The sequence below is a fragment of the Oncorhynchus clarkii genome, chromosome 19, assembly GCF_045791955.1.
Source record: "Oncorhynchus clarkii lewisi isolate Uvic-CL-2024 chromosome 19, UVic_Ocla_1.0, whole genome shotgun sequence".
Classification (NCBI taxonomy): Eukaryota; Metazoa; Chordata; class Actinopteri; order Salmoniformes; family Salmonidae; genus Oncorhynchus; species Oncorhynchus clarkii.
This window is the reverse complement of record NC_092165.1, coordinates 12,183,802-12,206,526: the sequence shown is the minus strand read 5'-3', so window position 1 is coordinate 12,206,526 and position 22,725 is coordinate 12,183,802. Positions and strand designations below refer to the sequence as shown.

Below are 22,725 nucleotides of genomic sequence, written 5' to 3'. Positions count from 1 at the left end.
GCACTTTGTGACATCAGCTGATGTAAGAAAGGCTTTATAAATACATTTGATTGATTGATTGAGATTCAGGCCTATAATTCCCAGGGTCAGACTTTATCTCCTTCTTCACAGAGGTATAACTTTAGTGTGTTTCATGTCCCTGGGAAAGGTGCCTTGTTCAAGAGAACGATTAACGATATGCGTAATACATGGGCCAATTTCCTCAGCAGAATCTATAAGAAACCTTGCAGGAATATAATCCAGGCCTGTGGATTTGGAGCATTTAAGCTCTGCTATTTGGCTGTTGCCACCTTTGCAAAAGAGTTTGGCTGAACCCGTAACTCGGCATAATACTTATTGACTTGGTCGTTTATATACATACCAGAACTGGTGGGTAGCTTTCTAACCAGCTTGCTGGCAACAGAAGTAACAAAAATTGTTGAATTCATTGGCAACCTCTGCTTTTTCATAAACAATCTCCCCCCTGATGTTCAGTCCAATACTGTTTAGTTTGTTTTTGGTAGTACTACTACAGCCTAGCTTTTTCCAAAGCTTTTTAGGGTCATTTAAGTTCTCAATTATTTTATCAGCAAAGTAACCCCTCTTAGCTTCATCCATCCTGCTCTGTGCTTCATCCATCCTGCTCTGTGCTTCATCCATCCTGCTCTGTGCTTCATCCATCCTGCTCTGTGCTTCATCCATCCTGCTCTGTGCTTAATTTCTGTGACGTTAATATAGGAGAAAATCAGGCTGCTCTTGAGAGTTCTTAAATTTCATCAAGGCCTTATTCCTTGCTAGGAGAGATTCTATAATCTCATGATTAAACCAAGGGCTAGATCTCTGCCTTACCCTGACCCATCTAATGGGAGCCATCACATTCACCACATCAAGGAATCTACATTTAAAGGCTTCCCAGGCACTGTCTACCCCAACACTATACAGCACTGGTGACCAGTCAATTTTACCAACTTGCTCCCAAAACATTTCAACACAGAATTTTTTGAGTCCTCTGATTCTAACAGTTTTGTGACACTATAATATATATTTAAAAACCCTCCTTGAGCAAAATATAATCAAATGATCACTGATTCCATATACTATTACTCCACTCAGCAATATTTTGGATTTATCAGACACCAATATTAAGTCAATTGTACTTTGCACTGTTTCCCATACCCTGGTGGGATCTTTTATCATTTGGGTCAGGGCAAGTGATCTACAGAAGTGCATAAATACATTGTGAGTTGGGTTTGCCTTTTTGCAGACATCCGTATTGAAATCCCCTAACAAAATTATTTCCTTCACCAGGGAATCATTACAGTTTGACAACACAATTTCAAGACCTACATAGAATGCATTCTGATTGGGCGGCCTGTAACACACCCCCAATAAAATCGGCTTGGTTTTGGGAAGGCAGATATGCAGCCTGACAATCTCCAGATCAACGCTTAAATCCGATCTGACGTTATAAGCAATGTCCGATCTTACAAACGCACATATCCCCCCCCCCCCCATTCCAATTCCGATCCTTTCTGTCACTGTGAAACATAAGACACCCACCTCTGATTTGCGAACCAACAGACATATCTCATCTATCTTCGGTAGTAGGCTTCGGACGTTTAAGTACACAAAATGTAAACACGTATCCCCAAAGGCCTCACTGAATTCCTGATCCACTTGTATCTCACCTCCCACTGTACTACAATCCTCCCGCTGCACTGCCACCATTGAGCACCCCTCCCCAGGCGCTGCTCCGTTGGCCTCATCACCGTCTCAACTCTGGTGTCCTCCGCACCGCTGCAGACCCCCACTCCTCTGGTGCACTCTCCGTCCTAGGTAAGTCCCCTGGTCCCACTCCACCTTCATATTATTTGAATAGTGAAATAATTTCTAATGCCCATCCATATAAACTATGTAGCCAACTGATTGGTATACTTATGCAACCTAATCATAGTTTTCCACTGACACTTAATAGATAGGATATTTTCACAGGTACAGTAGGTGACTAATGCTGTGTTCACAAAAAGTGGGAAGGTGGTATTTACCACATTCAGCTGGGAAAGATCCACTTGAACGCCCCTCCAACTGGTAATTACTAGTGGGAAGCTTGTCTATCATCCCTGAGCTCCAACTTCTCCCACATGCTGACCTCTGATGTCACCTAGTAAGAAAATAACCTCGATAACTGCATTTTTGGCAGGCAAATACAACAACAAAACATTGTTTATAAAAAGCTATCTATTAATATGGTTTTTGAGCATTATAATTTGTTTACAAGCATGGTAGCTGTACTTTTAGTTTATGGGTGATGCAGCGTGTTGGCCTTTAGCCAATCAGTGTTTCTCAACGAGTACAAAGCACATGACTGCATCCAACTTATTTATGACTTCACAACTGGGAATTACAACCGTGCCAGAGGGTTATGAACGTAGCATCAGACAATAAAGGTTGATTTCATTATTTATCATTCGAGCAACAGATGGAGAGTTATTATCATTATGACTCATAATTATACATTGCCAAATTATTTCTCAGAAGGTTTGGTTTCAAATGTAGCTATTCTGTCAGCAAAGCTTATTGTTATTTTCGCTTCAGGTGAAAAATCTGTTTCCGCTTCCCTCACTGGAGAATTGTCCTCCACAGGCACAAAGAGGCCACTCTGCCTAGCTGCTGTGTGCAACACACCAGAACGTGCCTAGGTCCTCTGTGTGACACACCAGAACATGATGGGGGTGAACGCAGTCCTGGGATGTGTAGCCAGGATATCTGGCATGCATTACACAGCTGACCAGTTTAGGTACTATTGAAGTGTGGTTGTAAGATGGGAAAATAATTAAACAATATAATATGGCCAGTGACAATAACATTAGCACATCAAATGCAGGCAAGCACACACACACACACACACACACACACACACACACACACACACACACACACACACACACACACACACACACACACACACACACACACACACACACACACACACACACACACACACACACACACACACACACACACACACACACTTGGGGGATAGATTCAGCTGTAGGGTAGAGCAGCAGCTGTGCCCATCTGGTGTCCCACCGTGAGGACTATGGTCCCAGAGAGCCTCAACTCACTGAGAATCTGCCAGCTCTAACACTGATCCCCCACACACACACACACAAAACCTTGCCCAACGCTGCCATTCACACACACACAGAACCCAAATGACCCATTTCCACACATTCACCTGACTCAGTATGTAAACAGAACAGACAGGCCTACAGCAACCAACAGAGAGTGTTTACATGGATGAACTGTGGACCATGGACTCAAAATATGAACGTGCACAGCTTTAACATAAACGTTACAAACGTCATAGGGGAACTCAGCAGTTGAAACGACAACAAAGCTGGCACCTAATCACTGTTTTTGGTAAAAAAGCTAGGGGATAGGGCTGGAGAAATGTAACCACTTTCAAATTCATAAACAGAGCTAAATGCCAGGATTGACCATCCATGATATCAAAATGAGTTTTGACCATGTTTTGAGCCTATACTGTGTTTGTTTACATTTAGGTTGTTTACAAACATTGGAGTGAAACAAGCTGATATTTTGGGTTCTGATGGGATACGACAGTTGAACTAAACTCATCAGCCATTTATGTACAAGACATACTTCTTCAAGAATGAATTCCAGATAAGTCCAAAATGGATGCAGCAACTGCGCATCGCTCCTTTAAACAACCAGTGAATTCCCCATTAGGCTGAATCATCACCTGATGCAAATGAAGAACACACACTCTAAAGTCCATCCACCAAGAGGTTGTTTGTGCTGTTGCTCTTCGCCCGCTAAAACAATATAAAAATACCTCAATTATGCTAATATATGCATGGGCTTCCAGAGGCGGAATACGGAATGTGGAATGATCCGGGCTAAGCCCGGTGGCGTGGTGAGTCTTCTCTGTGTGTGTGTGTGTGTGTGTGTGTGTGTGTGTGTGTGTGTGTGTGTGTCTCGGAAGGCCAGTGGACTGAGAGTTCCAGTGGATTGTCTCAACACTGCGGGGGAGCATACAGTACACAATGACTGACCCTGTCCGGCCACAGTGGTCTGGCTACTGAATGCATACATTCTATCTCCCTCCCCCTGAGGCAAGCAGCCACACCACTATAGGAAGTGAATCTGTTTCTCTGCACAACATCCACAGAACCACAGGAGAGAAAGAGGGCAACGGCCAACAGGGCAACCAGCTGGCTGGCGAGCAAAACCCAACTCCTCCCAAACCAAACTACCTGACCATAGACGGATGAGAGGTTGACACAAATGAGTATGGCTCACACTAGCTTCACACACAGGGTTATCCTCAAGGCAAAGACCCCCAGAAGCAACATCCAGGGTTGTGGACACCAAAAACATACACTAACAGAGATGAATCAAAGTGAGATTCTATTAGTTGGTAGGGGTAATGGAACTAGTGCAGTGCCCCATACCCACCAACGCCATACTGTTGGAGCTAGGAAAACAAGCATTTCGCTACACCCACTATAGCATCTGCTAAATACAGTATGTGTATGTGACCAATACAATTTTATTTTATTTTATTTAATCAGGGTCCTACTTGATACATAGAGCACCATACTGTAATAGAGGTCGACCGATTAATCGGAATGGCCGATTAATTAGGGCCGACTTCAAGTTTTCATAACAATCGGTATTTTTTACACCTTTATTTAATCTTTATTTAACCAGGCAAGTCAGTTAAGAACACATTCTTATATTCAATGACGGCCTACCGGGGAACGGTGGGTGAACTGCCTCGTTCAGGGGAAGAAAGACAGATTTTCACCTTGTCAGCTCAGGGGATCCAATCTTGCAACCTTACAGTTCACTAGTTCAACGCAATAACGACCTGCCTCTCTCTCGTTGCACTCCACAAGGAGACTGACTGCCTGTTACGCAAATGTAGTTAGCCATGGTAAGTTGCTAGCTAGCATTAAACTTATCTTATAAAAAACAATCAATCATAATCACTAGTTAACTACACATGGTTGATGATATTACTAGATATTATCTAGCGTGACCTGTGTTGCATATAATCTGACTGAGCATACAAGTATCTAAGTATCTGACTGAGCGGTGGTAGGCAGAAGCAGGCGCGTAAACATTCATTCAAACAGCACTTTCGTGCGTTTTGCCAGCAGCTCTTCGTTGTGCGTCAAGCATTGCGCTGTTTATGACTTCAAACCTATCAACTCCCGAGATGAGGCTGGTGTGAGCGAAGTGAAATGGCTGGCTAGTTATCGCGCGCTAATAGCGCTTCAAACTTCACTCGCTCTGAGCCTTGGGGTGGTTGTTTCCCCTGCTCTGCATGGGTAACGCTGCTTCGATGTGGTGGCTGTTGTCGTTGTGTTGCTGGTTCGAGGCCAGCGAGGAGAGGGACGGAGGCTATACTGTTACACTGGCAATACTAAAGTGCCTATAAGAACATCCAATAGTCAAGGTTAATGAAATACAAATGGTATATAGGGAAATAGTCCTATAATAACTACAACCTAAAACTTCTTACCTGGGAATATTGAAGACTCATGTTAAAAGGAACCACCAGCTTTCATATGTTCTCATGTTCTGAGCAAGGAACTGAAACGTTAGCTTTCTTACATAGCACATATTGCACTTTTACGTTCTTCTCCAACACTTTGTTTTTGCATTATTTAAATCAAATTGAACATGTTTCATTATATTAAGTTAAAATAAGTGTTAATTCAGTATTGTTGTAATTGTCATTATTACAATTTTTTTTTTTATTAATCGGACGATTAATCGGTATTTGGTCCTCCAATAATCTCTATCGGTATCGGCGTTGAAAAATCATAAATCGGTCGACCTCTATACTGTAATAACTGTAGTTTAACCAGGGTCCTACCAGCACCATACTGTAATAACTGTAGTTTAACCAGGGTCCTACCAGCACCATACTGTAATAACTGTAGTTTAACCAGGGTCCTACCAGCACCATACTGTAATAACTGTAGTTTAACCAGGGTCCTACCAGCACCATGCTGTAATAACAGCACCATACTGTCATAACTGTAGTTTAACCAGGGTCCTACCAACACCATACTGTAATAACTGTAGTTTAACCAGGGTCCTACCAGCACCATACTGTAATAACTGTAGTTTAACCAGGGTCCTACCAACACCATACTGTAATAACTGTAGTTTAACCAGGGTCCTACCAGCACCATGCTGTAATAACTGTAGTTTAACCAGGGTCCTACCAACACCATACTGTAATAACTGTAGTTTAACCAGGGTCCTACCAGCACCATACTGTAATAACTGTAGTTTAACCAGGGTCCTACCAGCACCATGCTGTAATAACTGTAGTTTAACCAGGGTCCTACCAACACCATACTGTAATAACTGTAGTTTAACCAGGGTCCTACCAACACCATACTGTAATAACTGTAGTTTAACCAGGGTCCTACCACAGTCACTGAGCAGGGTGTGGTGTAAGAACCCTGACCACCAACACAGACAGTAGCGTAACAGTTAACCAGGTGTCCTACCTCTGTCGCTGTAGTCGTCCACCAGTATGATCTCAGCGATGAGGTGGTCTGGGGTGCGGTAGGAGATGCTGTGGATGGTCCTCAGCAGGGACGACCAGCCCTCATTGTGGAAGGGGATGATGATGCTGGTGTTGGGAAGGTTCTCCAGGTACAGCTTCATCTTGCAGCTGAGGAAAGAGAATACACAATATACCAGGGACTGTATTAGCCTCCATGGTTTTTAATACATCAGACCAAACCTTTCTTGACCTGTCCTGACAAAGACGCCAGTGGGATCGAAATTCAATACATCAGAGACATCGTGCGCGTTTTATCTCCACGTGTAGCTTATGCATTTGATGTAGAACTAGCTACATGTGTTGGTAGTGACTCTGTGATAGGCTAAATGTCACAATCTAAAACTGATATCTTTAATCACGTCTTCCTACATCTGGAAAGTCAACCTGCTCCCTGCTGTGTGTCACACTGCCAAGCCAGCCAGCCTTCCAGCCAGCCAGCCAGCTGTCCATCCAGCTAGCCAGCCAGCCAGCCTCAAACACATAGCCTGCTTTACCTTCTACCTCTGTGCTGAGTCGTAAAGTAAATCAGCTTTTAAAAGAGCCACTCCAGCTTCAGCCGGCCTAATAAACAATTCAGGAAATCTGCATGTTAATAGCCGCCTCGACAAAGCTGAAATTGGCAAATGAAGCAGCAGTTTTACGGTTCACACGAGTCTCCTGCTAATTTACCCCGGTGACAACCTTGACAAGCTGTTCTAATTTATCACCGGTCTTTGCAGAATTATGACTCGGTACTTGGTTAGAAGCCCTGTTTTTTATTATTGTATATTTAGGGAGGGAGGGAGGGAGGGAGGGAGGAAGGAAGGAAGGAAGGAAGGAAGGAAGGAAGGAAGGAAGGGAGGGAGGGAGGGAGCCCACCAAACTGCTCCAGCTCCCTACATCTGTGCTGGGCTGGGAAAGCAAATTCATTCCTGCTGGAGTTGAGCCAATCTCTAAAACACAAGGTTGGTCTCTCCAGCTGCCCTGTCAGATAATTCTACATTATGAAATACCATTCAGGAAGGAGAAGAGCATCGATTTGCATAGTAATAGGCAGATAGAGCCACATACCATTATGGAAAATATCATTGTCACCCCCCTCCAGCACCGTATAGTGAGGAAACAAGATATATGGGGCTGGATTGGGGCTTTATAGACCTCTCTTAAATGCATATAGGCTTAAATTAAACTTCCATTTTCCCTTCCTTGCTGTATGAAATGAGTGTGTGAGGAAGAGAGAAAGAATGAGAGAGTGAATAAATAAATGACTGAATAGAGACTCCGTTCAGTTCAGGTAAGAATGAAGCAAGACTGTCAGCTTCCGTTGAACTTGATAAGGTAACATTGAACATTACGCAGACTTGATGCTATCAACTGCTGATGTGATTATTTTTCCTCTCAACTAGGCCTTTGCACCGCCGTGGTTGTCGCACACACAGACCCGATGAGAATGACATTCATGTTACATTCTGTATGGGTAAACGCCTTCAGTCTGTTCCTTACGTGTTGATTTTCCAGCATGATTGGATTCCCCACTGCGTCTTATACTGTCTGCCATGCTGTTACAGCCATTTAATAACAGGTCACTGCTCTCCAGATCAGATCCGAACATACTGTAACACCTGCCTGGGTAAATGCATAGGTGTTAATGTTGGATGAAATGTTGAGCAGCGTCTGTAAGGGATCTCGTCCTCCTCTTCTGAGGAGGAGAAGCGAGAAGGATCGGAGGACCAAAACGCAGGGTGGTAAGTGTCCATAATGTTTATTTTAAAACATAAACTAAACACTATGAAATACAAAATAATAAAAGTGAAATGAACGAAACAGTCCTGTGTGGCGACAAACACTGACGCGGAAGACAAACACCCACAACCCAACAGTGAAACCCAGGCTACCTAAGTATGATTCTCAATCAGGGACAACAATAGACAGCTGCCTCTGATTGAGAACCATACTAGGCCGAACTCAAAAACCAACATAGAAAAACAAACCTAGACTGCCCACCCAACTCACGCCCTTGACCATACTAAAACAAAGATAAAATAACAGAACTAAGGTCAGAACGTGACAGCGTCATTTGGTGTAAAATGCACAATGCAGTATCACATCTGCTTTAAAGACATGCCAGGCTTTATTCTGAGGCTCTGTTCAAGTGTAGGCTATGTACACTAACTACCGAACGTTCAACTTCTCCATCATATCGTATGACTTGTGGAACTGATTATAGATAGTCCAATGCTTCAGTAATTGAGAAAAAACTGTAATTAACTCAGCAGTGAAAACATTTTGAAAATAACCAAATATAAAACAGTAACTGAAACCAAGTAGGGTTGGATCCAGGAATAACTATTTTGTGTAAAGGGTTCTATTTGAATTCCAAAAGGGATCTACCTGGAACCAAAAAGGGTTATTCAAAGGGTTCTCCAGTGGGGACAGCTCTAGGAACCATTTTAGGTTCTAGTGTACAGTATGTGCAGACTGAGAAATACAACATTGCCAAAATGACTTAGCATTCACAGACATCGCAATCCCTTAAATGTTTTTAACCTGTGAGGTTTATTTTCCGTACCGCTTTGTGTCAACAACGTCAGCTAGGATAGCGGCAGCACTGGCCTCATTTCCATCTCTTAAATTAGTTGAAATCAGGGGTGTATCTGAGTTATAGCCGTCATTACATTAGGCAGGGAAGCAGAACAGGCAGGCAGAACAGACAGGCAGGCAAAACAGACAGACAGGCAGAGCAGGAAGACAGACAGGGCCCCAGCTTACTGTGAGGGAGATGGAGATCATTCAGCCACTGTCTACAAAATAATGTTACAGATCACATACTGAGAGGATTACTGTAAATATACAGAGATGCCATGCCCTCTCACCATAGATATTCTCTGTTGTTCTCTCTCACTATCTAACTCTCTCTCTCCTCCCCTTCCCCTCTCTCTCTATAACTATCTATCCCTCTCCCCCTCACTCTCTATATATTTCTCTCTCTATAACTATCTATCCCCCCCTCACTCTCTCTCTCTCTCTCTCTAACTATCTATCTCCCACTCTTTCTCTCTCTCTCTCTCTCTCTCTCTCTCTCTCTCTCTCTCTTCCTTTCTTCCTCCCCTCTCTCTCTCTCGCACACTAATAAACACACTCTCTCATTCTCTCCCTCTTTCTCTCTCTCACACTCCGCACAAGGCACGTCACCTGCTGAAGAAAATTGCCATGGTTTTTTGTGATGATGGAACTGAACTGAAGAGCATTGCCCTGGAGGGCTGATTTAGCTTCATAGAAACCTGACTTCTTGTCAACACATGTTCTGATCCCACACACACGAAGTGCGGTGTGGAAAACATGTTTACCGGTAATTGAGCACACACCCTTTTCACACATGTAAATTTACTTACGTGCGCACCTTATCGAATATACTTGCACCCACACACCCACATACACCCACACTCTAAATACACACATGCATAGACAGTCACACAGTCAGTAGAGATTAGACACGGGACAATATCCAGAGGGAGAAAACACTATATTTCAATCCTAAGCTTAACTAGCTTTCAAATGAGAAAATGTCCCCATATCCCTCTCCACAGTATGCACAGCACAGTGTGGCATCTAATTTCCCTACCTCGCTAACATGGAATCACTTGGAGTCCAAACGGCACCCTATGCCCTATAAAGTGCATTATGTTTTACCAGGGCCCACAGGGTAAAAAGTAGTTGACTATATAGGGAGTAGGGTGCCATTGGGATGCAGTCACTCTCCAGCCCCCCCGCAGCGTAGGGAATAGTTCTCATTATCGACAGAGCTGTAACACTACTGCAACCCCCCTCCTGACTTCCAACCCATTGCAGTAGGAGTTACTGGAAGATTTGTTTCTTGCAAGGAGATAGAGACAGAGAGACAGAGAGACAGAGAGACAGACAGACAGAGAGACAGACAGACAGACAGACAGACAGACAGAGAGAGAGAGAGAGAGAGAATCCATGTTGTTTCTATGAGGGCCTAATGGTGTGCAGAAGGCCAGTGGTTTCTCTCTCTCACTTTCTTACAATGCCTTCTAGTGCTCCCTGAGAGCCATTATGGACCAATCCATCAAATACCTCATTGCAAAAAATAAGCAATATCTGACATCACTGCGAAAAGCAGCCAATACGGCCATGCTAACGTACATACGCAGCACTGTTCAACTAAACACCTTTGATTGGTACCAGAGTAGCAGAGTAAACACCCACAACAAACCCCTAATCGATGTAAGCTGCCATTTTCCATGTAATGATATTAGCCATGTTTGCCTACTAATGAGTGGCAGTAAAGTGCCAGTGCAGACCGTGTGCATTGTATACGGGTTACATTCACATTTATTTGATGTGAGAATCAATAGAGGTGAACGTGTTTGTTCACGCTCCTCTCCTCCATGCCAATGAACAGACACAGATACTAAGACCTGGGGGATTAGAGAAGACAACATCGTTGGAGATGCGAGGTGTGACCCCATTTTGTGTTTGAAGTGAAATGTTAACACGCACACCGCCTTGTTCTCTCGTTAGTAGTGCAGCAATTGACCCCCAATTAACACACGTTATTACCTCTGCTCTGCACATTTATTGTGTCAACATTTGGATCAGAGAAAGACCCATCTGTCTCTCTACTTACTTTGGATGTCTGATGTCTGGTAGAGAGCGGTCCAGGGCGATGTTGTTACTAACGTAGATATTGAAGCCGTTCTCCTTGTAAACCGAGTCGTCACACTCATCCTCAGCCAGAGGGTAGGGCTTGCCGTGCTCCCCTTTCCCTAAAAGACAGAAAATACTGTGAAATCTCAAGGTGCTTTGTTGTGTGTGTGTGTGTGTGTGTGTGCGTGTGTGTGTGTGTGTGTGTGTGTGTGTGTGTGTGTGTGTGTGTGCGCCTGTCAGAGGGTCATAATGGTCCACTTTAACCCATTTGTCAATGGGTCTTTTTCGGTAGATACCCTGTGGAGTAATTGCAGTGTTCCTCTTCTCTCCCATTTCTATGATCAGAAAAGACTGTAAATGCACAGATTTTTTTCAGGGCTTGGCAGTTAGCCACTTTGGCGTAACGACGACTCCTAAATCCTCAAAAGATATCAAACCAGGAAGGGAAACATTTTTCCTGCCCTGCGATCACTAATACAATTATACACACGTCTGTGATTTATCAGATCAGGAGCGTAAGTATGTATGTGTGTGTGTGTGTGTGTGTGTGTGTGTGTGTGTGCGTGTGTGTGTGTGTATGTCTATTTAGAGATGCAAAACACTGTTTTCGGTATTGTAATCAACGTTTGCCCCAAACCAACAACAGGAACCGGGACTTCTTAAATTGAATAAGCAGCCCTCTACACACTCTGCTTAACATGCTGATAGAGAAGAGGAGATTGAAATCTCCTTGGATACTGCCGTTTAGGCACAAGTGAAATACAAACAATAAGCTAAGAGCTGTGTGTTCATTTGAACTGCTACGGTGTGAGTATCTCATTAGGGGGGCTTGGTAAAGCATGCAATGCTAAAAACAGTAGCCTACATGAGTGTGGATCAGTAGCTGTACTGAAACACTGCTATACAGCAACATTCAATGATTCTAAAAGCTCATGGATGCTTATAACAAGTTATAGACCTAAAACATTATGCCTGCAGGCTTGAAGTAAAGTATTACTGTCTTTCTTCAATCAAATGGTGCTGGTTAGTGGTTACCAAGGTGATGCAATGGTTTGCTGTGTGCACTGAAACCAATTAAGATGAAAAACGCTATGTTTTATTGCATGTGATATACTATGGCACTAACTATGGTGACATACTATAGTATCTATCCGCACAGGCTGTACTCGAGTCCATCCATTTGTTCTGCGACCCCCCCTACTGTTTAATCTTGATTCCTGGACTGAGATGTGAAACCTCAGAAAGCATCTGCGTCGGTGACAGAATCATTGGTTCACACTCTGCAATGTGCATTACTGCCTTGAGCTTGACTAAATGGCCACCATGAATCAAGCCCCGGGGGCCCCGGGGGCCCCGACACCGAAGGGAAGGAGTTACATATCACTTACGCTGCCAATCACACTTGACTGACAGCTTTCTCTTTCATCTAATTAAACCGTTTACCTCGTTTATACCTCCAAGGGGCCAGAAGTAGAGGATCCTATCGGTATACTTTATAAGAGGATGCTGCAGTGAAATCACAAGTGGGTATAGAAGCATCTAATTCCGGAATCCTGCTAATGTGCATTGTTCTTTTTGGACGAGAGACACATATGAGAGAAATGTACAGCTTCTAATATAAAGAGAAAGCTTACAATACAGAGAGAAATCTCCTAGGGGGAAATAACTGTTTTAGCACATATTATTGTATGGTATGTTAAGGTTATCCCTGAAAACACTCCTGGCGTGGCAAACATGCAGTTAATGTACACTGACAGCTGGCTTTGTTTGATGTACGGAGAGGATGCAGAAAGGAAAACAATGACATTCTTAACGAGAGGCTTTCCTTTTGATGTGTGAGCGAGACCGAGGGAAACATGGAAAGTTTCCAGGACGAGTACAAAAGAGGGAAATAGAAAAATCTTTGTTTTTGTAAAATATTAAATGGATTTGGAAGCGGGAGGTGGGAAATATTTTGAGGGCGCCGTCTGCCAAGTAAAAGCTTGTGTTTCAAGTAGGTATCGTATGCCACAATCTTAGAGTCGGCTGGAAATAGGATGAAACGAAACCCACGTCCCTGTCCTCTCATAAACACAATTCATTTTACGTCCTTCGCCAAAACCAACGCTAATGAATAAATCACTTGCTAAGTTTTACATAGTTCATAATTTCTCTCATCAACGTGAATTATACATTGACATAAGCAGTGATCCCTCTCAATAATGCGGTGAGTTCAATAACTCTACTGTGAGTATTGTTGGCCGCTGGAAGCTCATTTTCCACGGTACATCATTATTGAAACACTACACCCACAGCACAGGGCAGCCAAGCTCACAGGAGGGAGGCGAATGAAATATTCCAATCCAGCACACCCACACATTAATGTTCAATAGTAATGGATTTCCATTCCATCGTTTCACTCGGAAGGGGCTTGATTTTCGAAACAATGGCGGTTCAAAAAACTAAAGAAAAACATGGACAAAGTGCACTCACCCAATTTCCCTGCTGACAGAACATGTAAATGGATGCTTTTAAAAGGCATAATGGGAGAGACAATATATAGAGAAAATCACCTAATTGGTTTAACACATGAATCATTCCTACATGCTGTTCAATGGGGTGAGATTTTCTACAGCTTCCTGGTAGGGGGATGGTGGTGATTATGAGTCTGTATTCACAAAGAGTCTCAGACTAGGATCATTTTATCCTTTTAGATCATAATTAATAAGAGGTCATGGACAAGGGGGACCTGATCCTAGATCAGCACTCCTACTCGGAGACACTATTTGAACGCAGGCCCTGTTCTGTAATCACTAATCTATTCACAACAGAGATGGGCAAGAGGCTGACGTCAAACTTGATTGAGAGATGCTCAACATTTAATTAACAGGCCCATCACAGTACAATGATGTTGATTACCAGCACTGCAGCTTTATAAGTGGTTAATACACATGCCTACAATTCATTATACAGAGCATCTGTATATGAACTGCTTTAGATTCGTAAGTGGTTAATGCATATAGTAGACTACACTTTTCCCATCCGACATACGCAAGAAAAACAGGGGAAAATGTATTACTCACCCCTGGGTTTCATGCACTGATGAGCTATAATCAGCTTGATTCATCCAAAATGAATAGAAAGCTTTTTATCATGGTCGCCGCAAACGTACAATCGAGGCTCAACATATGTGGTGGAGGTCTGGTGGGACAATGACCATGCATCATGATCTGACCAGACAGGAGGGCAGAGAGGGCAACGTTCAGGATTTAGGCAGCCATATTGTAGGGTTACGTGATGTGACAGGTCTGCCACCCTAATGGCACCCTATTCCCTACATAGTGCACTACTTTCGAAGAGGGCCCATAGGGGAATGTGGGGAATAGGGTGCCATTTAGACAGAAGCCCTGTTTGACGTCTCTGTTTTAGTCTAGTAGCAATTCAACTTAGTCTAATCTGGCTAATGACTTTATTTAATACTCTGAAGTCTGCATGCATTAGAATTTACAGCCGAGTTCCGCAATTCCAGAAGCTGTAAAAGTGTTCTATTCTCCATTGTTGCCTGGTCATTAATACTGCCTCTGACATGTTTATCTACAGTTGACATGAACCCCTGACCGAAATAATATATTTCCTGTCTGGCATTGATGATTTATCCAGCTTGGCTTCAAATGTTTCCCAGTTCTGGGGTACGTTCCAAAACCCACCTTATTCCCTATATCGTGCACTACCCAGAACTGGTCAAAAGTAGTGCACTCTGTAGGAACTAAGGTTCCGTTTGGGATGTAGACTAGGTCTCTACCAGGATGGGACTATTGAAATCTATCTGCTAAAATATTAAAGCTTTAACTGGCAATGGCACAGTGATTTAACCTTAAGGGGGCCAAGACTGAAAATACTTAAGTTTCAAATAGAGCTCTTTTTGACTGATGCTGTAACTGCACAGCGGCAGGAAGGAGACACAGATACTGTGTTTGGATTAGGAGAGGAACATTGGGTCTCTGCCTCTCTGCTCTTTACTTGACATTTATGTAATGAATGGAAATAGAAATAGCTGGGTTACTATATGTGTGGACACAATCATTTCTGGCCCGAACACCCCTCCCCCAGATTCTTCTTGTATGAATAGTGGATACTATTGGCTTGTCTGCCAGTGACCTTTTCTAATTAATGTAAATCTGAATTGAGATCGTGGTACATGTTCTCACTTAGCTAAGGGTTAGTCTTGCCTCTACTTGGTGGAAACAGACAATAATGAGTTATTTTTTTACATGTCTCAAATGGAAATGCATTTGTCCAGCATCTGGGCTCCCGTTGCTCAAGAAGCAGAGCTAAAGCGAACATTATCAAATAGACCAATATGACTTACAAAGTTACTGTCCAGTACCTACAGTACCTTAATAATACACTTACTGCCTGGGAAAACAATCTCCCCTTTACCTTCACGGAAACCATCACAGTAAATCATGATAAAGATAGACTTGGTTGAAGTTCTTTATGTGGACATTCGTTACGTGAGGTCTCAGCTTGCTCGCTGTGTGCAGAGTGAAAACTCTTTAGCTACAGGAGGTGTAGTGATTGTCTGTGGTTTCCTGTGAGTTCTCTGTGAGACGTACCGACACGTAGTTCGTCTCTCCTGATGCTCTCGTTATCATGCCAGTCTCTCCTCCTCAAGCCGTCCGTCCAGGTGTAAATGTGTCCTTCGCTCAGCCCCAGCGAGAAGCCCTGAGAAAGAGGAGAGGAGGAAGAGGGTGGGGGACAATTCCATCATTCCATCATCGCCCACTCTGAGAGATTAAACGCTGTAATTCAGTGTGAGCCTCAGCCAAACAGTAATATCAAATCAAATCAAATGTATTTATATAGCCCTTCGTACATCAGCTGATATCTCAAAGTGCTGTACAGAAACCCAGCCTAAAACCCCAAACAGCAAGCAATGCAGGTGTTGAAGCACGTTGGCTAGGAAAAACTCCCTAGAAAGGCCAAAACCTAGGAAGAAACCTAGAGAGGAACCAGGCTATGAGGGGTGGAACCAGGCTATGAAGAGAAAGGTAAAACACTTACATTTTGATAGAGCGTTCAGCCCTGATAATTTAACTGACCGTCATTTCTATTCATTCTCCCTTCACTCCATCAACAGTCGAACATGTGCTGATTCTAATATTTTTAAATGTTTTCTTCTATATGAATGACATTTGAATTCAACTGTCAAAAATAATGTATGCATGAACGAACCTGAAGTGACTTCAAATTGCTCTCTAAAGTGCTTCCCAGTGCAACAAAAGCTAGTAATAATTCAGATACCCTAAGCTTTGTTCTGCTTTCTGTTTGCTTTCTGTGAATTTTGAAGGTTGCCTTGGAGGTTCAGAGAAATAATTTTAACCTGGACTTTAGCAGGAGCTTGCTGCAAACACAAATACAGTCAATGTTTTTTGCTGTACATTCATCTAATGTCATTGAACACTGGTTACTTTAATAATGTTTACAAACTGTTTTACAAACTTCATATGAATATACTGTATCCTAGTCAAGGCTCATCCTATGTAACTACTGCTGTACAGTCGTGGCCAAGTTTTGAGAATTGCACAAATATAAGTTTTCACAAAGTTTGCTGCCTCAGTTCGTATGATGGCAATTTGCATATACTCCAGAAGAGTGATCAGATGAATTGCAATTCATTGCAAAGTCTCTCTTTGCCATGCAAATGATCTGAATCCCCAAAAAACATTTCCACTGCATTTCAGCCCTGCCACAAAAGGACCAGCTGACATCATGTCAGTGATTCTCTCGTTAACACAGGTGTGAGTGTTGACGAGGACAAGGCTCTGTCATGCTGATTGAGTTCGAATAACAGACTGGAAGCTTCAAAAGGAGGATGGTGCTTGGAATCATTGTTCTTCCTCTGTCAACCATGGTTACCTGCAAGGAAACACGTGCCATCATCATTGCTTTGCACAAAAAGGGCTTCACAGGCAAGGATATTGCTGCCAGTAAGATTGCAACTAAATCCTCCATTTATCGGATCATCAAGAACTTCAAGGAGAGCGGTTCAATTGTTGTGAAGAAGACTTCAGGACGCCCAAGAAAGTCCAGCAAGCGCCAGGACCGCTCCTAAAGTTGATTCAGCTGCGGGATCGGGGCACCACCAGTACAGAGCTTGCTCAGGAATGGTAGCAGGCAAGTGTGAGTGCATCTGCCCGCACAGTGAGGCAAAGACTTTTGGAGGATGGCCTGGTGTCAAGAAGGGCAGCAAAGAAGCCACTTCTCGCCAGGAAAAACATCAGGGACAGACTGATATTCTGCAAAAGGTACAGGGATTGGACTGCTGAGGACTGGGGTAAAGTAATTTTCTCTGATGAATCTCCTTTCCGAATTCTTGGGGCATTCGGAAAAAGACTTGTCCAGAGAAGACAAGGTGAGCGCTATCATCAGTCCTGTGTCATGCCAACAGTAAAGCATCCTGAGACCATTCATGTATGGGGTTGCTTCTCAGCCAAGGGAGTGGGATCCCTCACATTTTTGCCTATGGACACAGCCATGAATAAAAAATGGTACCAACACAACCTCCGAGAGAAATTTCTCCCAATGATCCCGGAACAGTTTGGTGACGAACAATGCCTTTTCCAGCATGATGGAGCACCTTGCCACAAGGTGCCAAAAAGTGCCAAAAGTAATAACTAAGTGGCTCGGGGAACAAAACATCAATATTTTGGGTCCATGGCCAGGAAACTCCCCAGACCTTAATCCCATTGAGAACTTGTGGTCAATCCTCAAAACCCACAAATTATGACAAACTCCAAGCATTGATTATGCAAGATTGGGCTGCCATCAGTCAGGATGTGGCCCAGAAGTTAATTGATAGCATGTCCAGGTGGTTTGCAGAGGTCTTGAAAAAGAAGGGTCAACACTGCAAAAATGGACTCTTTGCATCAACTTCACGTAATTGTCAATAAAAGCCTTTGACACTTATGAAATGCTGACATCTGACAAAAATGTCTGAGGCACTGAAGCAGCACACTTTGTTAAATTAATATTTGTGTCATTCTCAAAACTTTTGGGCACGACTGTACACACCTGTTCTATTCATATACTGTCCTTACTGTCTCTACACACAATTCACATACATACAGCACCAGTCAAACGTTTGGACACTCCTATTCATTCAAGTGCTTTTCTTTCTTTTTACTATTTTCTACATTTGATTTATTTTACCTTTATTTAACTAGGCAAGTCAGTTAAGAACAAATTCTTATTTTCAATAACGGCCTAGGAACAGTGGGTTAACTGCCTGTTCAGGGGCAGAACGACAGATTTGTACCTTGTCAGCTCGGGGGTTTCCAGTTACTAGTCCACCGCTCTAACCACTAGGCTACCCTGCCGAATAATAGTGAAGACATCAAAACTATGAAATAACACATATGGATTCATGTAGTAACCAAAAAAGTGTAACCAAAAAAACAAATCAAAATATATTTTATATTTGAGATTCTTCAAAGTAGCCATCCTTTTCCTTGATGACAGCTTTACACACTATTGGCATTCTCTCAACCAACTTCATGAGGTCGTCACCTGGAATGCATTTAAATTAATAGGTGTGCATTGTTAAAAGTTAATTTGTTGAATTCCTTTCCTTCTTAATGAGTTTGAGCCAATCAGTTGTGCTGTGACAAGGTAGGGTTGGTACACAGAACATTTGGTAAAAGACCAAGCAAAGAGAAACAACAGTCCATCATTACTTTAAGACATGAAGGTCAGTCAATATGGAACATTTCAAGAACTTTGTGCAGCCACAAAAAACATCTCGCTCGATGATGAAACTGGCTCTCATGAGGACCGCCACAGGAAAGGAAGACGCAGAGTTACCTCTGCTACAGAGGATACATTCAATAGAGTCACCAGCCTCAGAAATTGCAGCCAAAATAACTGTTTCACAGAGTTCAAGTAACAGATACATCTATCTCAACATCAACTGTTCAGAGGAGACTATGTGAATCAGGCCTTCATGGTTGAATTGCTGCAAAGAAACCACTAGGACACCAATAAGAAGAGGAGACTTGCGTAGGCCAAGAAACACGAGCAATAGACATTAGACCGGTGGAAATTTGTCCTTTGGTCTGATGAGTCCAAATTTGAGATTTTTGGTTCCAACCGCCGTGTGTTTGTGAGACGCAGAGTAGACGAATGGATGATCTCTGCATGTGTGGTTCCCACCCCACCGTGAAGCATGGAGGAGGTGGGGTGATGGTGTGGGGGTGCATTGCTGGTGACACTGTAAGTGATTTATTTAGAATTCAAGGCACACTTAACCAGTGTGCCTCTATTTGACCAAGAAGGACAGTGATGGAATGCTGCATCAGATGACCTGGACTCCACAATCACCCGACCTCAACCAAATTGAGATGGTTTGGGATGAGTTGGACCGCAGAGTGAAGGAAAAGCAGCACACAAGTGCTCAGCACAAGACTGTTGGAAAAGCATTCCAGGTGAAGCTGTTTGAGAGAATGCCAAGTGTGCAAAGCTGTCATCAAGGCAAAGGCTGGCTACTTTGAAGAATCTAAAATCTAAATATATTTAATAAACACTTTTTCTGGTTAGTACATGATTCCATGTGTGTGATTTCATAGTTTTTATGTCTTCTTCACTATTATTCTACAATGTAGAAAATAGTAAAAATAAAGAAATATTTATTTACATTCCTGACTCTAACATTACTCAATCTGATGTCTTAATTTCTTGTTCTTTTATTTTACTTTTGGATTATGTGAGCATTGTTATTGTATTGCTAGATATTGCTGCATTGTTGGAGCTAGAAACATACGCATTTTGCTGCAATGGCGATAACATCTGCAAAACTGTGTACGTGACCAATAAACTTTAATTTTATTTGAAGTCATAACCGGAGGGGGAAGAACAAGCTTTTATGAAATTCTACTTTTAAAAGCACCGTGGCGCAGATAGGGCTTCGTAATCTCTCCTTCTCTCTCTCTCTCTCACACACACACAGACACACACACACACACTCCTGATATGATAAATCTCAAAGGTGTGTATGATCATATTAGTCATCGCAGGGCAGGCAAAATGTTTCCCTTCCTGGTTTGATATCTTTTGAGGATTTAGGAGTCGTCGTTACTGCCAAGCCCTGAAAGAAATCTGTGCATTTACAGTGTCTTTTCTGATCATAGAAATGGGAGAGAAGAGGAACACTGCAATTACTCCACGGGGTATCTACCGAAAAAGACCCATTGACAAATGGGTTAAAGAGGACCATTATGTGTCCTGTCTGTTTCCAAAAGCTGCTGAAAAGTGGCCCTTTCGAGGCCCTGCATCATTTTATTTCTCAAAAGATGCTGAAGTATCATGGCATGTAGGTGGAAATGTGGTTATTGTGGTTCAAATGGACCCCTCACCAAATGGATCCCTCACAAATGGACCCCTATAGTACTTTGCCTCAGAAGAGCTAACTTTTCAGCAGCTTTTGGAAACAGACAGGACACCAGAGTCATTTGTCAATGGGTATTTTATGTTCGATTCCCTGAGGAGTAATTGAGGTTTTTCTCTTCTCACCCCTAGTAGCAGTGGGATAATGCCCTATGGGTAGCTGCATGGCTATTACGAGCAATTTGAGCTACAGGGCTACAACTAGACCTTGGTTATGTTCAGTAGTAGTAGTAAAATCTCTTCAGATAGTACTTCCCTGTTTCACGGCATTTCAAAACGTTTCCCCTCAACTGAACAAGACAATAGAGGCATTCTGTAATGCTATTATCTCATCTCAGAGATCCTGATAGCACATGCATATGTTAGCTCTGAGAACAAACACACTCCTGAATGGTAAATCAACAGACGTTCCTCATGAGAGTCGTATTGGAGTGGTTTACTGTTGGCTGAAGGCGATATGGCTGTGTTTACACAGGCAGCCCATTTGTGATATTTTTCCACTAATTTGCCTTTTGACCAATCAAATCAGCTCTGAGAAAGATTGGATGTGAAAAGATCATAATTGGGTTGCCTGTGTAAATGCAGCCCATGAGGCACACATCAAAATAAGGGATTTGGAGATAGAGGAGCAATAGTAATTTAAAGAGACACACCACAATGAATATGTGCTTTTGAATAACTTTAAAAAGCCATGTAGATATATGAAGAGAGCGATCATGATCATATAGGAGAAATTCAATTATTGAATGAGGTGGTATTTTAGAGCTAATCAGCCTCCGCTGAACATAATCCAGTTACTTTACAGCTGGACATAATCCAGTTACTTTACAGCTGGACATAATCCAGTTACTTTACAACTGGACATAATCCAGTTACTTTACAGCTGGACATAATCCAGTTACTTTACAACTGGACATAATCCAGTTACTTTACAGCTGGACATAATCCAGTTACTTTACAGCTGGACATAATCCAGTTACTTTACAGCTGGACATAATCCAGTTACTTTACAGCTGGACATAATCCAGTTACTTTACAGCTGGACATAATCCAGTTACTTTACAACTGGACATAATCCAGTTACTTTACAGCTGGACATAATCCAGTTACTTTACAGCTGGACATAATCCAGTTACTTTACAGCTGGACATAATCCAGTTACTTTACAGCTGGACATAATCCAGTTACTTTACAGCTGGACATAATCCAGTTACTTTACAATTGGACATAATCCAGTTACTTTACAGCTGGACATAATCCAGTTACTTTACAGCTGGACATAATCCAGTTACTTTACAACTGGACATAATCCAGTTACTTTACAGCTGGACATAATCCAGTTACTTTACAGCTGGACATAATCCAGTTACTTTACAGCTGGACATAATCCAGTTACTTTACAACTGGACATAATCCAGTTACTTTACAGCTGGACATAATCCAGTTACTTTACAGCTGGACATAATCCAGTTACTTTACAGCTGGACATAATCCAGTTACTTTACAGCTGGACATAATCCAGTTACTTTACAACTGGACATAATCCAGTTACTTTACAGTTGGACATAATCCAGTTATTTTACAGTTGGACATAATCCAGTTATTTTACAGCTGGACATAATCCAGTTACTTTACAACTGGACATAATCCAGTTACTTTACAGTTGAACATAATCCAGTTACTTTACAGCTGGACATAATCCAGTTACTTTACAACTGGACATATTCCAGTTACTTTACAGTTGGACATAATCCAGTTATTTTACAGCTGGACATAATCCAGTTACTTTACATCTGGACATAATCCAGTTATTTTACAGTTGGACATAATCCAGTTACTTTACAGTTGGACATAATCCAGTTACTTTACAACTGGACATAATCCAGTTACTTTACAGCTGGACATAATCCAGTTACTTTACAACTGGACATAATCCAGTTACTTTACATCTGGACATAATCCAGTTACTTTACAGTTGGACATAATCCAGTTATTTTACAGTTGGACGTTATCTAAAATCTAAAATTTTGAGACACAGTTATTACAGTCTCCTCACTTTA

At 42.3% G+C, this 22,725-nt stretch overlaps 1 protein-coding gene across 1 annotated transcript in view; it reads right to left on the bottom strand.

Moving 5' to 3' along the window:
• LOC139374127 (polypeptide N-acetylgalactosaminyltransferase like 6) overlaps positions 1 to 22,725 on the bottom strand; it is a 243,637-nt gene that overhangs the window by 173,954 nt on the left and 46,958 nt on the right. The window contains exons 2-4 of the mRNA XM_071115126.1: positions 15,841 to 15,949; positions 11,226 to 11,364; positions 6,537 to 6,703 (exon numbers count right to left, since the gene is read on the bottom strand). Coding sequence (XP_070971227.1) covers positions 6,537 to 6,703; positions 11,226 to 11,364; positions 15,841 to 15,949 — 415 coding nt within the window. The remainder of the gene's footprint in view (positions 1 to 6,536; positions 6,704 to 11,225; positions 11,365 to 15,840; positions 15,950 to 22,725) is intronic.